The sequence below is a fragment of the Bombus pascuorum genome, chromosome 10, assembly GCF_905332965.1.
Source record: "Bombus pascuorum chromosome 10, iyBomPasc1.1, whole genome shotgun sequence".
Classification (NCBI taxonomy): domain Eukaryota; kingdom Metazoa; phylum Arthropoda; class Insecta; order Hymenoptera; family Apidae; genus Bombus; species Bombus pascuorum.
Window position 1 is genome coordinate 8,082,084 of NC_083497.1, and position 17,865 is coordinate 8,099,948.

A 17,865-nucleotide genomic window follows, 5' to 3' on the forward strand; every position below is an offset into this window, starting at 1 on the left:
TTAATTTCCGGAGCTAAACAAGGGACCGCTAACAAATCTTGTCTCGGTGAACATTGCCAAAGTTCCTGATCAACGTTTATTTCCTTCATCGTTCTGTGGCTGGTTTCCAAATCGTGTAAAGGGATCAGTATGCCGCGAATTAGGTAATTTGCTAAAGTCACGAGAACGTACTCGTTCTCCTACGAACTTGGTCACTTTTGCGGTGAACTGGTAGCACCGAGAAGGAGCAACGGCTCTAAGATGAATGTCCAAGTCCTTTTAGTTAGCCCGAGCCTTCTCTAGACACTGGGATACACGACGGAGGCTTACGGGTTGTGGAAGTCGCGAGGTGCATCGACCGTCCACCGTTGTAAACCGTGGTCACATCTCGTCCTCGCCAAGTACGAAAGTCGTGGCTACCATACCTGGTGCTAGCACGGTGTGTACCACCACCTCGGCCTTCCACGATTGTAAACAGCTAGCAAGAACCGGGGAAACCAGACGATGGGTAACGCTTGATCCCGCTTCTCACTGCGTTCTCTCCCTTCTTCTTCTTCCATCTCGTCCGTTTCTTGCTTCCTCCTTTCTTCGCGGGATTCGATCGTCGAGATGCGCCCAGGTGCAACATCGATATTAAGCTGCTCGTCGTTCTTTTGCATCGAACGCGAGGCCGCCGTGTAATGAACAGGAAGAACACAGAGAACGAGGGAAAGTTTTCCAAGGGGAGGAGACGGTATGAAAATTCAGAGAGGAAAACACAGAGAGAAGCCAGAAGGAATTTTCAAAGTGAAGAATGGGGTCTAAAAGGGAAGAATCCAGGATTAGTAATACACCATTGTTTCCGTGGACAGGGCTAGAGACAGGTCGGCTCTGTGCCTCTGATACATCGTCTCTTTATCTCCTTTCTCTTTATTTTCTTTCGCCACGTTGCGCGCTCCCGAGAGCTGATGCATCATCAGCAGCTCGGATATGATCCACCTTGATACCCTTGTTCCTGATGAATGCAGGATTGTTTGCCGGTGTTTATTTAAGAAACAAAGATGAATAGGAGAGGTGACGAGAACGAGGACGATGCTTGATTAAGGAGAACGCTCGAAGTAGGTGTAGAAGAAAATTGGAATTTCCGTATGCGATTCTGGCGAATACTCCTAGCATCCGTAATATAAACTTAAATTAGAGTTGAATTGGGTTGAGTTAGACACCTTCCTCCATGTCGGAGGATTTGAAATAATCACGAGACAGCACATCGATCGTCGTTCTTATCACTATATAGACACACTGTTTCCTTCATTTTGACTGTACTAGCAAAAATTATCATTTCCAAATTATGTGCAAACTTTCTACTTATAAATGCGAATGAATACTTTTAACACGAGTATACTCAAGAAGAATATCAGTACTTCCAGGATAAAGTATGTAGAACACAAACTTTTTCGAAGAAAAGAAGCCTGACACGACACGGCCTCGTTCTACTGCAAGATACTTTGATTAAACCGAAGGCTCGCAGGTGTTTTAAAAGCAATTTCCAAATCCTCTGTATACTACCAATCGATACTATTAAGATCTTAGATTGAACAGAAGCTTAGATTGCGTCGAAATCGCATCGAGTCGAGAAATGCTTTGGAAACTGGAACACCTTAAATAATTCCAGAAGCAAGAAATTAATTGAAATTCGGCTTCGTCCGTATTTCGAGGCGAATTTTCCAGACAAAGACGATACGACACCGTGTTATTCCTCTTAGATTTTCAAGAGTAATCTCCTCGCAGTTGGTCGCGTACGTTTCGGAATCGCGGAAGGAAAATCGATGCGATCGCGTGCGAGGGCTGTAACGGTATTCGGAGCGGAGTCTGAGCTATTGATCGAACGAAGAAAAGACGAGGATCGAACAGAAGGATCGAAGACGCGGCAAGACGAGACGCTAGATATATGTGACGATCGAAAAGAACGTCCCGCGGTGTCGTGACATTGGCTACGGCGGTCAGCCAACGTTGGTTGCCTAATGACTAATAACCTCCGTGTTTGAGTGTGTCGCGTGTCACGAAAATAGGCGGAATTCATGGCGACACGCTTATACGTATTCTTCTGCCATTGATCTATTGCTATTATGCAAGAAATTATCCTCAACTCGCGTGTTTCTCGATTCGGCCGAACGTGGGACACGCTAAGCGTCGATTCTACTATTGGGTCGTTGACCCTTTGATTATAACAAATAGTTATACCAATAGTGCACAAAATAATTGAATAACTATGAAGGCATAAATTAATTGAACCTTTCAAAAGAATAATAAGTTTACTCCTTGAAACAAGTGCGACATAAATGATCGTAAATTCCAGAGATGTTTTTGAAAAATTGGAGCGTTTGACAGATTTCTCGTTATTTTTCAAGATGATTTTTGAGCGGTTTTATTTTGTTTCTACGAACTCTACTTATTCAAACGTAAACTTAATTTTACGAACGTTGTAGTGAGTATGATAACGCTTGCACTTGAACAGCTCCAACGATGGAATCATTATTCTATAAGTCTGTGTATATACAGAAACAAACACTATCTAACGTTACATGGAAGTAATCATAGTGTATGTACAACGCCAATATAATCATTTTCAAAAGAATTGTAACTCTAATTCGACCTCCTACATATAGATGGCTGTTAGATATGTATTTTACGAAGCAAAAAGACATAGGGAACGTTTCTTTCATGATAAATAGCGAATAAGTAACGCTATTATGAATTTAGTCCGCGTTTTAACGGTATTTCGGGAAAATTATATAAACCGCTTACTCTCTGACAGGTTCATGTCAACGAAATTCTACTGCAATTAAAATTAACTGAGAACTACGTGGAGACTGTCTACCACAAAGCTCGCGTGTCGATCGATCAGTAGAATGAATTTATGTTTCTTTCGTTGCCTAGTAACGGCGTCAACAAACTGATAGATGAATATGTAACTAGCTGCAAACTGGATCTTCGTATTACATGAATATTTCTGAAATTCTACATTACCTACAAAACGATCTATCGAAAATCGCGATCAACTATCAAAATCATAATATCTTCTTCGAAGATTATTAATCTTAATCTTTAATATTCGAAAGAATAATTTACATTCACGATTATTATCGTCGTTCGCGCGAAGTAATAATTAAAATGTTCAACGGAGAGATCAGCAGAAGTTTCTGTTTCAATTAACCGTAAAGTTTAGGAGAGTTTACGCACCATAATCTACTACACGGTCGTGTACCGGCGTGAAAGTAAAACGCGCGCAACGAAGGGTTAACAAGCTTCCTCGAAAATCCAATTTTCCTCCTGTGTCGTAGGTATCGGGCACATTAGCCGCCGCCGAAGCGTGAATTATTTGTCGGCGGTAACGAACGCCCGATAAATAAGCCCGTTGCTGTCTATACATTACGATATAAATATATTCGCGACGGTGTTGCCCGACGATAAATCAAGAAGTGCTCGTATATAATTCTTAACGTCGTCGGTGTAACAGCGGGTTGTTAAGATTCGACCACAAATTTTCTTGCCGGTCTCCGTGTATTTGGTGGGGTGTCTACCTGCGGCGATAGCGATGGGCTCCGTGCACGCGCGATGCGGAGCTCTCCAGTCCGCGAACAGCGCTCCAACGCGAAGGACGTGGGAAAGATCGATTCGTCGCCGTTGCTCGATCCATCGAGGATTTCGTATTCCACCGTCCCTTGCATCTATCGCGATCGATAACGTAAAAACTCGTCCAGTGATCATCTCGCTCATATATACCGCCTGAATCCTTCGAATTCTTTTTAAGATCGTTCAATGTTGCTCGGGAAATTAAATTTTACCATTAACTTGAAAAATATCTTCGTACTTTAAAATGTTTATACGAATCGAAGTATAACACGATTCCGAGACACGTCGAGTCAAAACATTTTACGATCGGTTAAGTGAAGTGACGTGCCGGAACCTGCTGGACGAGGAAGCTGTGTGTAGCTGTCTCGGATAGACGATTTCAGTGTCGAGGCGGTTACAGAGGCTGTATAATCGAACGTTGGATCGATATCGCGATAAAATTCCTGAAACGGTGTCGTGTGCGAAGCAGACACGAGCGAAAGAAGCATGGGGAGGAGGGTCGTCGAACCCAGGAACACTCGCGCGAAATTAGTAACGGCGTCGATCGTGCCGTGACCTTGACCGGCGTTGACCAGCCTAACGAAAATCGAGAGTGGTCCGTCAGGTACGAATTGTACGAAGGGAGAAGCTTGGACATTGGAGAACCACGAAAAGAGAGAGACGGCGACGAGGTGGACAGTGCGAAGGAAGTGAGATGCGCCATTTTCGAGAACCGATGCGAGAAGGTGAACGATCCTTGGAGCGTTTCGCCGCAGACCGGTAATGGGATACCAGAGGTGACGGCAAGATGAACGGTCACGGTTCCACCAATGAGGTACTTGCGCCACGTTCCGTCCAACAATTTCTTTTCCTCCTTCTCTGGCCTTTTTTTCCCTCCGTTTCTTAGCCATGTCGCCCGCGCGCACGCGGTTTCTTCTTGTTGCGTTCTAAATTCGCCGCGCGACGGACCTAGGGTTCGTGCACACCGATCGCGAGAGAATGGCGAAGGTCTTGATAATGCGAGCAACGCTCGAGACTTGGTTCTTGGAAAACTTTCATAGGATTGTTCGACAATTACACGAGCGACAGCCTGTAAGAGCCGAGAACTCGTAGAAATTGATATTGGCATGGCATTGCATTTCTTTTATTTGTAATTCGATGAGTCTTCGTGAAATTTTTGTACATACAAGGAATGTTTTAAGTTTGCGGTTAAAATAAACGGAATGGGTAAGAGGTTTTGCGAAGTTTGCCTAAATGCTTTATCGAATTAGTGTGCACGAGCCCTTATTATAGCTGCAGCAAAGACGAGGAATTCTTGACGTACACGACGACGTCTTATGTATCCGCGGCTTGCATGACGGTGTCCGAGGTTTCTGGTTCGTAGATATTCTGGATAACACTTGCCACTTGCACCCAACTTTCTACTTTGCGAATTCGAATTTACATTTATCACTCGCGCAGGTTCGTGCTCCAAGCTTGGATTTCTTTTATGTCTAAATCATAAACGTATCTTAAATATAAACAAGTATAATCCGATTATTTATTAAGTATTACGAATTCACGTTAAAAGCACGAAAATGACCAACGGGACTTATCGATTTCGCGTTTATCAAAAGCTTCTGTACTTCGTTGGATTTGCTTGACATTCACATACGAAGCTCGCAATTTCTGGTTGTGTTTAAATGAGAAAAAAAGACGGAAGGATAGAGTTGATAAGACTCTCTAAGTGATTAGATAACGTTCACTGACAGGTATGGCACTGTTTGCACGTAAAAGTATACGCACTTCTTCTTTCACGTTTGAGAAATTCGTCAGAAATTTCCAAGTCGTTACAATTATCTTCAAGTTACGATGTTATATAACTTTCGTCAGAATAACGAAACGATCGTATTAATGGAATGGAACGATGGCGTTATTTAACTGTAATTGTCCGTAAGTATTGCTGATAAAGCGGTATCTATGTCAGGCAATTTTAATTATCGAACGAAGATAGCGACGAACGTTGAAGCGAGTGGTACGCTCGCGATAGCGTTCGCCTACGTACGACGTTGGTTGGAATTTCGATGGTCGAGCTACCGTGCTCGATATATCGGGGCCAGATGGGCTTTCCATTTTTTTTCCACGTGGCCAGATTGATTGGACGACTCGAATGGCCGAGTCTTTCTCCCTGGCTTAGCGCCAGCTATCGCGATGCATCGAGTGAAAAGCGTTCGACCAACTCTTTTTTTCGCACGCAACTCGTCCGTCCACCGAAACGCGAAGTTTCTTTTTCCCTGTGCATTGTCCCCGTCGTACGCGGTCGTTTGCGAGTAGTATATCGATAATCGTGCTTCCTGCGCAGGCATTGAATATCTGTGTCGCGTTTTTAGCATAGTTGCTATCGCAGTTGTTTGCTCTTCGAGGCGAAGTCAAATTGACTGCCTTGAGACTCGTTCCTTTTGTCGTCGGAAACGCGACTTGGAATGTCGAATATTGATTCTGGTTTTAAAAACCAGACTCGAAGTATTGCGCCAGAGGTTTTCAGAGTGATTTATGCTAAAACAACACGGAACGGATAAGTATAGCGAGATTGAATAAAATTTTCATATATCGTCAGCACGCGTATAATTTTTCATTCGTAGTATCGAAAGAAATTTGGAAAATTGCTAGAGGTTTTCATTTACGTTTAATTTATGTTTGAACAACAACGAAAAGGTACATCTGGCGATGCCAAATGAAATCTCAATAATAAAATTTTTAACTTGCGCAAGTAAGCGCGATGCTGTTAAAGAAAGTTTGAAAGATTGAGTAAAAAATATTGGCAAAAGTTTTCGGTTAGATGTAATTTATGTCCCAACGGCGAGGTTCGAGTAGATACAGTAACATCGAAGGAAATTTTGAAACACACATATACATGATCGTTTCGATGATGGGATTTTTAATCCACGGCAGCAAGCGTGGCGCCATTAATCTCTGGTAATCATGGCCAATTAATTGGTATGCAAACGAGCTCGAGCACAAATTATTACGAACGATGGCGGACCCAGTCATCCGATGCTCGACCCTTTTCCTCCGTCCTTCGAAAGTCGTTCCACCTTCTAATCTTCGATTTAAGGAAGAACAGGCTACGTACGTGATTCCCTTTTGTAAAACACCGCGAGAGGAATTCGGTTAAAACCAGTCAAGGCTGCACGCGTTGAAATTCGCCAACGAGCCGAAATAGTCCTTCCGAGAATCGCGTTTAGCTTTTAAGGTCGCGCATAATGTGTCTTTTAGCTGAAATTCCTCCGGGCTTCTAGATGTATTTCTCTCTCTCTCCCTCTCTCTTTCTCTTTCTTTCTCTCTGTGTACTTTGCAACGGGACGTTCCACGCGATATACAGCAATCTGTCCAGGCCGCTTAAACACACCTAGTCGAAAGTTCCGCCAACCCATGAAATATTCATGAAATTTCACGAAGAGTACGGCATACGATGTACTTATTAACAGTGGCGTTCAACGCTCTATCGGCAAATTAGAGCCGTGAATTAATCGCGTCTCCCTCGTTTCGCACTCGATTCGTTAACGAACGCATGTTTCACGCGGACGAGTTGCGATTTTGTTACGATTTCATTGCCATTTCGTCGGAATTTTGTTGCAATTTCGGTGTGATTTCATTTGGACTTTGTAACCGGGACACAGAACGATTAGGCAGTTTTATATTTCTAACGACCATGAACGTAATAGCTGAATAGCTGTTCGTGTCTATTGCATCATTAAAAGTATAAAATTCCTTTTATAAAACTAAAAAAAAACAGCTCGGTAGTTTCGTATTTCCAGCAACAGAATTGCTCGTGCCTGTACACTACATCGTCAAAGTTATCGAATCGAATTGCGTCATCCCTAGGAAATTGTAATGACGTCGAACCGTCTGTTTATCATCTGGTATAATGTACTTGAATCGTGAAGCGATATCCAGCTTAGCGTTAGTTGAAACAAAAATGAAAGCCGCTTCATGGCCAAGGGAATAAGATTTCTTGACAAAGTTCCCTCTGCGTCCGAGTTGGCGGAAGTTGTCGGAGGACTCGAAACTAACTCGAAATATCGCGAGGATTGGCGGATGCGTTATAAGGTTTAGGAAAGTTCGCAGCTGCGGCTCGACTTTCGAGATGTTCTTATTGCTCGAAAAACGCTTCTATAATTCCCTCGCGCCGGAGCTGGTACCGTTGTCTCTAGCAAAGCAACGCTACAAATTCCCCCGTTATCTTGGATATTAAACTTTGCAAGCTCGCGATTCCACGCCTTCGCTTTCCTTATTACGCGAAATTACCACGACAACCACGATTTCTCATCGACGAGCACAACCGCGAGCCTGTTAATTTATACACATTGTCGAGAATCATTAAGTCAGGCTTCGTAAAAAGTACCAATAATTCACTCCTCGCCGGCATCTCTTAAAAGATCGTAAAATCGTTGCCACGTCTTCTTTTCTCGAGTCGTTAAACGATTCCCTCCAGACTGATTCGTGGCACCAACTCGTACTTCCTGGAGCAAAACTTCCGTTTCCAACGTTCTCCTTCGCAACGAGACTCGTGTTTGATAAAAAAGGACCAAATGAGTGAAAACCGAGAAAGATAGGAGACGATGAAGAGGGTGGATCCCTGTGGTTTTTGTCGAGTTAACCTCGGGTTACCAGTCATAACGTTTTACGATCGCAACTCCGTCGGAATCGTCGCACTACCCGTGTGGATAGATCGTAAGGAGCTCGTAAACGACTTGCATAAAATTGATTCGCCGCTGTCGGCATCGCGCGTACAACGTCGCTCGTACAACGTCGCCCGTTCATTGGCGAAACCGGCCGGTGGAATTTTTTTCGGCTGGTCCTCGAATTGGACATCGAAATAAATTTCGCGAAAGTGGGAGGAATCGGTGTGGATTATGCCCCGGTTTCTCTCGCCTCGCGAAGGACCAACCACGCTATTTCGGAACAGGTCGAATTGGACTCGACCGGTTGGTCCAGCGACCGTATTATCAGCCGTGGAATTTAAAGCGAGCGATTCGGGAGCGTTGGAGTCACTCGTCGATTTAGATAACAATGTCGATATCGGTTTAATCGGGGATCGTTTAAAACGGAGAAATACGGGACACCTTCATTACGCGGTTCTCTAAAGAGCCGATTGGCAGAGCATTCTAATTCCGCGGAATGAAATTCTGATAAGATAGCAGTAACTTCGCGTTTGGTCGCCTCATGGCCGTTTGTCGGGTAAATAACTGTGGCTTTTATCATCTTGAGACTCACGCGAGATGTTGCTAGTGAGAGTATAAGAGATTTACGAAGTTTATTTTCGAGATGAAGTTTATTTCTTTTGATTTGTAGAGAGAAATTTTTACTGTCATCCACACGGCGATGTTATTTGGAGTACAACTGAAGTATCGATATTAATAGGATGCATCGAGAAAGGAAGGGAAGCAGTAAAAGAAGAAATGAACATACACACACACACACTACTAGTTACTGTGATTTTCATGATAGTCAGGTTTCCAAACTTCTTAGCTTATATCAAGAACTCTCATCGACATCCATTCATCTTGCTCCCTATGATTTAGTCGAACCGGTGATCGTCGGTCAGCTGGACAGTTTAATAACGTGGCACGGATCAACTCGAATGCATAAGCTGTTGGCGATGTGGTCGCGAAGATACGGCATTCCGGTAGTTTCACGGAGGACAGAAAAGCCTGGTACGTGGGCGTGACGACCACATGAATTGTGTCTCGCCGTGAAACGGATCTCCTTTGTCGAAAGGTTGGCCGCACGCGTGCGTAAGCGTAACGCGTATCGGGGCGCGTGCAACGCGAACTTTGCTCGAGCCGAGCAATAAATTGATACTGTATGCTTCACGCTAGGTCTGAATAACGGGGCCTCGTGTGAGCCTCGGGTTTCCATTGCACAATAAAATATCTTGCCTTGAGAAATAAAAATTGATTAAGATTTAGGTTCGATTTGAGTTAGATTTTGAAATCAGCTCTGTGTTGGATACAAAATCGTGCAAAGTTTCTGCGGCTTTTTCATCGGAGATTAGACATTGATCGAAGAAACTGAAAAGAATTCATCGCCTTTCACTTTTCTAAGAAGAGGAAGAATTTTATTTTTCCCTATAAAGTAAGAAAATCTTGTATTGCATCGCGCAATGTATGAAATTGTAGTTCGTTGGCGTTGCACTTCGTCTTCGTGCAATGCTCTCGGTATTTTGGTATTTTATTTGGTGTGATCCACAGTGGTAAGGATTTTAGCGATACGATGAAGTTAGTTCCATCTTGGTGTATGAGATTTCTGTCACTCTTTTACCTGAGCATAGTAGCTCAGACAGGCGAGTAAACACGTGTTCATGGTAATCCCGTGAATCGTTGTCCGAAAAGGATTCTTCTGAAACGTTGGTCGGGTTCACACGCGATGGACGCGCGTGTACACAGTAGGTTTGTGGGATAGGCCGTGGGCACACGGAATTATTCGGTCGGTGGAACGAAGTGCTAATGAATATTGATGTACCACAGGTTCGTTCTGTCCGAGGTCGATGCATTAGCGTCATTAACACTTGCCTGGCGACGAAAGGAAAGAGCAAGCTGAAAAAAAGGAGAAACCCGGCCAGAGAATATCAGAGATCGCTCTCGAAAGACGATAGGCACTCACGGACAAAGTTTACCATTTCCATTCTCGTTAAAATTGCTAATGTCTGAAAAAAAGCTTTCATACTAAATAATCGTTCATACTCGATACGTATTATCGGTAAATATTCGTACTATGTACGGATTTAAATCACGATAGCGTATCGTAATCGCGATCGGAGGTGATGCGGAAAGTTCGAAGTCAAGTAATCGACGGTAAGCAGCATCTACATGGTATCTAATCGGTGACGGGTTGGAGTTAAGCGTGAATCTCCCTGGTGTAGCATGGAACGAGCTCGAGACGTGACCAATTGGTAGACTACGAACTATTTAATGCGATTAGACATTAACCAGGGTGTGGCAGTGTCTGTCCGCTGTCAAATTTTCTGACCAATGAGGTTCTTCGTAGGCTAGATTCGTCAGGTCATCGATTGTCTTGCCTCTGGTCAGTCGATCGATCCAACTTATTTCTTGCATCGGGTTACATTTATCTTATCTAAAAGATTGATACAGATAGCTGGAAAATCTGGTCGATAATTTTGCGAATCGTTCGTTTTCGAATATATTTCGACGAAAGTCGTCAGTTAAAGGTAACGAAGAGAGTAAGAAGCTAAAGGTAAATCACGACCAACAGTCAAACCAGAATGTTTTCTTACTTTATCGATTACCTTTAAAGAGAGCTGAGGAACTTTTTCCCCTGTAGATGATACTTAACTTTTCTACCGGGACGTTCCCCGATTCGTTGGGCGATTAAGCCTGCGAAAGAATTCCCTCGATTATTTGAAGTTTACTCAGCGAGAACGCTCCCTTATTTTCTGTTCCACGAGAGAATCGAGCTTCGAGTTGATTACCGACGTTCCGACTTAACGCTGCCCGGTAGAAAGGAACGAATCAACCGAGTCGTGGATTTCAGATGAGCTTCCAATACCCGACTAACCTAATTTCAATCGAATATTGAAGAAACCCGAACGAAAAGAAGAAACTTAAAATTGCATGGCAAGTAATTAATCCTATCTTTGTCGAGCGTCCAGTTGTCTTGATCAAACTGTTCCAAGCTTCTTCAAACTGTGGAGGAGACCCAAACATAAAACAGGGTTTCTATAAGAGAATTGGAACATAAGATCAGAGTGTCATAAAGATTCAAATACGACTCAAAAAATTTGCAAACTTAAAATATCATCGTTACATGCTTATACTATGAAAACACCTGCATCATTTTTCCAAAGATTTTTTCTCTACGCGAATCTCTCTGCGAATGTCCTATGTACCGTATCCTATACTTACCTGACTTCTGAAAGAAAACAGTTATACTAATTATCCACTGAATACTGCATTATAAATGATTTTCCCTGTGTTAACCCCTGATGAAGTCATTTAAATGAAATTTCATCATATTCTGCTCACGATTTCTGCAAACACAAGCAACACAAACAAGGAACGATCAAGGATAATCGAGCAACGTTATCTGTCGAGAAATGGAGATAAAAGTCTCGCATCTACGCCCTTCTGTCGGAACGAACGTTCCGCGGTGGTCGTGAAATGACGGCGAAGGAATCGCTCTATTACCAAGCCGCTTACACGCCGATCTATCGTGTCCGTGAGCGGCCGTTAGTCACCGGCTAATATCACGTTGTCCGTAGTTGGAACTAACGTGCGCTAGTCTTGGAAGGAAGAAAGGGATCCTAACAAACGGCGCGTTAGGAAAACCGCCGCTGGATCAGTTCCTTATTATAAACGTGGCTCCCTTGAAGCGCCATACGACGCTAATTACAAACTTTCATTACGAGTCACGCTCGACTCGACGAATGGCGGGACGATCGCGTTATAGCCAACATCCGCGGACAGAAACAGGAACGAGCAGTCTTTGGTATAACGTAGAAAGGAAGCCGGATAATGATTGCGACTATTAATCAGGCTGGTCGCGAGTTTTACGCGGTGTACACGCATCGATTAGACTGCTCGCCTGCGTGCCAGTGATCCGCGTGGGCGATCTACCGACTCGACGATCTACGACCAGTTTCCAGACTTTCGTGTTACTTCGTCGGAGCCAGCATCGGAGAAATAAAGACGAAAAATGGATAGCTAGTGGCTCTGTGCGTTGGTTCTGGAAGAACGATTTAACGGAGGATAGGCTCTTATCCAGCGTGACGAGCGCGAAACGTCGTTTGACGTTAATTGCCGGTACTCAAGAGGGTGAATGATTACGAACGGACGAGATGAAGATAGCAAGAAGGTTGGGATTTGGATCGGGAGATTATATACGATTATTAATCAACCTCTATGAATAAAGAGAGAGGCAGCCACCATATCGATCGGAAATTCCTACCCCCGTGGCTTGTAATTTCTGCGTATGATCAATGGGGAATCGGTCGTTACCGATGTATGCATGGATATCTGTGCTTCATTAGCCTGTCCGTGGTTAATGCGCTGATACCAAAGGGGTACGCATGGAATCGTGACGTTAGCCGATGAGAAATCGTATCGATCCGTGCCTCGCCAAGATTAGCTTCAGTCCGACCGAATTTTATGGTCTTATCGACGTGGAAGATCATTTCTAACGTAGTATGCTACGGGTATAATATGATCGTAAAATTTCATTAGAAGCTAAAGTTTACGAGAGTCGGAACATGTACCTCGAGATAATTTTTTGGAATTCGAGGACTTCGAGTATCATTCGATAAGGTGCATTCTAATCTTTAACAACTGCCGATGATTCATTTTTATTAATGCGATGATCGTTATTAAGCGAGAAGCAATAAGGATTTAATATAATACCATATGTTATTGATAAAAGACTGTGAGCAACACACCAATTCAGCAATTAATTTTGCAGTTCAGGATTGAAACTGCCTCTACAAAATGTATAGTATGGTCTCCGATGCAATTATATCGTTGGGTATATCAATAAATGATTTAATTTTCTCGCGGACGAATTTACAGTAATTATATCGTAATTTTCGAAGAGAAATAGTATCATTATTGAGAATGAGATAAACTGTTAATGAATTTGCTACATTCGAGAACATTGTCTCAGATGTAATTGGAGATAATTAGACGCTTATCTCTCTATTATCTCTCAGGTGATTAATGTTTTAATTTACAACTATAATCGTTTCCACAAACAATCTAAAATTCTAAAAAACATCCAAATATTTAACAACAGGCTTCGCTTATCTCTTTATCACGTTGAAATTTCATGGACAACTAGCACAAGATCAGACTCTCCATCATGCCAAAGGACCGAAAATCCTAGATCATCGATCAGTGCAAGCCCAGACATCAGCCTCGCGTCGGTCGTGTAACAAGAGCTGGATTAAACGAGGCGGATAGAAGGTATCATTTATGGCGTTTACGAGGTACCTAAGCTAATTGCCAGGCTGGAGACTAGCTAGGCGAGAAGAAGCCGGGATAGGCAATTAGAAATATTAATCAGCCTGCGTCGTTCGTTGCCTGTAGGCTCGACTTTACGGTGGAAAATCGTTCGAGTTTGTCCATGTTCGGAGTAGTTGCGTGCCTCTGGTTGTTCATTGTGTGCATCCGCGCCTGGTGGAGGCATTCTCGCGCGATAAACCGGTAACCACACGGCCGTTACACCGCGAACACCATGGCCACTTTGTCGTAGCATGTATACACCCCACGGTAACCTTAAAGCTACGTTTACAAGTGTCGACGGGCACGAGAGGATTCACGCTGGCTGTCACGGTCGAACGCCTGCCCCTGGCGCGAATTGATTTAACGACGTTCGAGAAACGATGATGCGTTCGATATCTTCTACTTCTTCGGCTCTTACCTACGAAGCTCGTATACCATGGTGCCTGTATAGAAACTACAGGAAGATGTTTTATGTTCACTGGTAAATTCTTTCAAATTTTTCAATAACACGAGAGCACCGCCGGATCATCTTCTTCTTGATTGGTCAGGTCTATTCTGGAATAACTGGTTCAGATTGTGGAATCCAATCTCCTTCCTACAAAATATATATATTAATTCTTTTAAAAGAAATCAGCATAAGTTTGAATATTATTGCACTTTGTACGATTCCCTTTGCGGTTTTAATCGAACGATTATAATGCTTATGTAATTTCTCATCTTTCTTATCAGTCGCCTTAGTTGCCGAGATATTTACTAAATCGTACCTCGCTTTGGATCGTTATGGGATTATGAGTAGTTTCTTTGTAAATGAATAAATAAGTAAAAAACATCGAAGATATTGCTTTTGGCGTAACAATAGTTCACTCGAGCATTTCTAGGTTCCTGTTCGTTCTAAGAGACGTTCCTATTGTTATACAGTTCTATTCTACTTAGAATTGTGAAGAGTTCTTCTTAACGTCGAAATAAGACGCAAGACTCTTTTATTCGTTAGCGCACTGTAGAATCTCCTGAGAAAGACGAATGGAAAGAAGGAAGCTGAAATGTACCGGGATAAACAACAAGATATATAGCGTTTAATATTAATTCGAAAAGTTTTATCTGCGAAATTAGAAAGGCTGCGAATGATCTATGTGTCGGCAAGACGCTGAGCATTATTACGACGCATAGTATCCCGCGTCAGCAATTTCTTGCCGTCGGTTTCTAGATCGATCTGGCCGCTAATGCGAAGGCAGATTTATCGCGGCGCGCATCGCACTTGTCGAAGCCGACCGATGAGAAATTGCCCGCGACCAATGAAAATCAGAACGTGCCGTACACGCGTACGTAACTCACCAACGATGCATCTCTTTCTCTCGTAATCAGGGTGAAGTGAACCTTAACGAGAGACAAGCCGACACGACGATATCTGCCTGGACGTTTCCTGGTGGCGAACACATCGATCGATCGTTCGTTATTTCTTGGATCTGCGTGTACACTCGCGAAATCTCTCTCTCTCTCTCTCTCTCTCTCTCTCTCTCTCTCTCTCGTTCGATCACCTTTTGTGTCAACGACAACCGGAAGAGAAAGTGATCGAGATAGATTCTTTCGAGTGGAAAAACCGCGACATCTTGTCGCACGTCGGATCGATGATCGCCACTGCTGAAAATATGAATGGACATTCGGGAACACGTAGGCGTGCAGAACGCACTGACGTAACCGTAATTCCCTCGTGGCGGAATCGTTGATCCTTGGAGATGATAACGACGATCCCGTTATGGCGACCAGCGTGTCGCTGTAAAATGCCCACTGTTGTTACACGGTTATTTTACAACCGTGCCGATCTCACCTCTCGAACCATCGTTTCCTTCTTCTACTTTCATTTATTTTTTCTTTTCTCTTTTTCTTTTTTTGCTTTTTTGCTTGGCTGGTGCGGAGAAGATGTTTCATTACCATAAGGTAGCCAGGGAGAATCGTAAAGCGTCTGAATTATTTCACGCTCGGCATCGAACCCTTTTAAATCTCCCCTTCTGCTCGCCGAGCGTCTTATTTACAAGGCGGCCGTCGTTTCGTTCGCGATAAATAATATGGCCAGCCGCGTTGTCTTTTGAAAAACAATTAATTATCTCGCGTTCCCCGACGCAACGACTCAGGACCAATGACGAGAAATTTCAGAGCGGCAAAGAGGAGAGAGATCCTTGGCTGGCTCGGCCTGCCAATTAAACGGGAACCTAGGCGCGAAACCGTCCGCCCTAACGAGCCTCGTTTGCAATGACAACGATGAAAAAGGTGGCCGTGTTGGAACGTTCATTCCGAAGAAAGCGATTCGTCCACTTTCGTTCTTCACCTCTGTCGGCTGGTTATGTTAATTTTGTTTGTAACTGTACTCGTATCCCTACGTGAAACATGCACTCAATGGCGTATTATTTTATAATTAATCGCCTATAAAAATGTCACGAATAAAATGGTAAACTGTGAGTTTCAAAGCGGTGGAAAATAAATATGAGGAATTAGTATAGAGAAATTGAAGTGAATGGAGGGATTTAGACCGACACCTTTTCACAATTGGAACAGCTGAATAATTCAGAAAGCCACCGAAAGATTAATGGCTACTGGGCGAGTTGAAGAGATTCGCTGATGTAACGATCGAGAAGAAACGCGAGGTTTCCTGAGTGTTGCTCGCATTCTTAATGGCAGGCGGCTAGGGACCGCGTAACAAAAACGTAACACGCGGCCACAGTTTTTCAAAGGATCGCGCGGCTCTGGCGAGCCCTGATTGGCGCAGCAGATACGTCCTCGTGGTGATCCCGACGACCTTGAAGCCGTGGCTACCATAACATCGGCGAACAACCTCACCTGGCTTCACCTCTCATCCCTCCGCTCTTCTTCTTCTTGTCAGGCCTCTTCTAGATCTCAGCCTCCGTCAGATTGATATTAGGCATCACTCACAACAAGGTTTTCAATCATATACGTTTAATTCCATTTAGTCTGAATAATTAATATTCACGAAGAGAAGGGTACAAATTCCTAAATTGCCCGTGACCGATTGTAGGAGGCAAATAGCGGTTTGTAATACCTTTGCAAAACATTCATTTGATGAACAGGATAAACTAAAATATCTGCACAGAAGTTTGAATACTCGTGGACAAATTTTTTTACGATATAGTAAAGTTCTAAATTGAGGCATTAAATAACGATATCCATTGATGCAATAATTATTCGTAAGAGAAGAAAACACGAAGCAAAGGAGTTCCAGTAAGAAGGAACAAAGCAAAGACGTCAGGAAAGGAGAAAGGAAACATGAAGGAAATACCAGTAAAGGAATATCAGCAATAAAGAACAAACCAAGAAAGGAATTCTAGACAGAAAAAAGCATTGAATGGATACCAGAAAGAGGAATTCCAGCAATAAAAGAGCAAAGAAAAGGTACATGGAGAGTCTTCAAGAGAAATTTCAAGAGCAGTATTAATACTTACATTAGAAAATGAATGAAAATAGACACCACAGAAAGAAACGAAAATAGCAGCGAAATACGCATCATGAAAAGATATTATAGAAGATTCTAAGATTCCAAAGGGTGCATTCCAGAGATTCAAGAAAAACAACTATGAACGCGCCAAAGAACTGTAAAGTCGTCGATATAAAAATATGACACGGTATACACGAAGTGTACACGACCTGTAGTTTATATAACTGATCGATCGTGACAAACCAGAGAGGAGAACCCCTTGATCGAAGTGGCCTCCTCTTTCTCTCACTCGAGACGACGACCAACACTTGGCCAGAGCCAAAGTCAATCGAGTGCAATCGTTCGTTCTTTTCTTATTGCAACGATCGTGCATGCACAGGCCGAGGTGCCGGAAAAAAAATGTTCGTCGCGACGAGTTCCAGAGAGGAACGCACGCACGCTTGATAAACCTTCCGACCGAAAGAGAGCAAAATAAAGAAGAACAAACACGATCGGTCGGGTGGAGCGCACAGCTCCGACCAGGCAGTCCCGTCGAAGTGGGTTAAGGCGTAAAACGTTCAAGATGTGGCCGAAGAAAGTCGTAACTCAAAGGTGATCCGGCCTCTCGTTATTATTCATGACGCAGAATTGGGTCAGGGAGTCTCGATCGATTATGTTTGATCGTCCTCGAAACAAAATTCGTGGGATCGCGTCTCATCCTGAAAATGTTGTTTCTTGGAAGCTAAAAGGATCCCAAAGGATCGTTTCCGTTTTTTATCTTTCCCATTTGCATAGACGAGGTCGTATATGTGGGTCAGTAGAGACGTCGACTTGTGCAGTCCCTTATCGATCGGACCTTATCGAGAGTAAACATGGGAC

General features: G+C 43.3%; 1 protein-coding gene across 8 annotated transcripts in view; it reads left to right on the forward strand.

Moving 5' to 3' along the window:
- The window catches only part of LOC132911304 (tensin-1), a 181,583-nt gene that overhangs the window by 67,585 nt on the left and 96,133 nt on the right, over positions 1–17,865 (forward strand). For 2 of the 8 annotated variants that reach the window (XM_060967877.1, XM_060967884.1), the window contains exon 1: positions 3,581–4,405. The exons of the other annotated variants lie outside the window; for them this stretch is intronic. In XM_060967877.1, coding sequence (XP_060823860.1) covers positions 4,379–4,405 — 27 coding nt within the window. In that variant the 5' untranslated portion in view covers positions 3,581–4,378. Of the gene's footprint in view, positions 1–3,580; positions 4,406–17,865 lie in introns of those variants that run through there. 8 annotated transcript variants of the gene reach the window in all.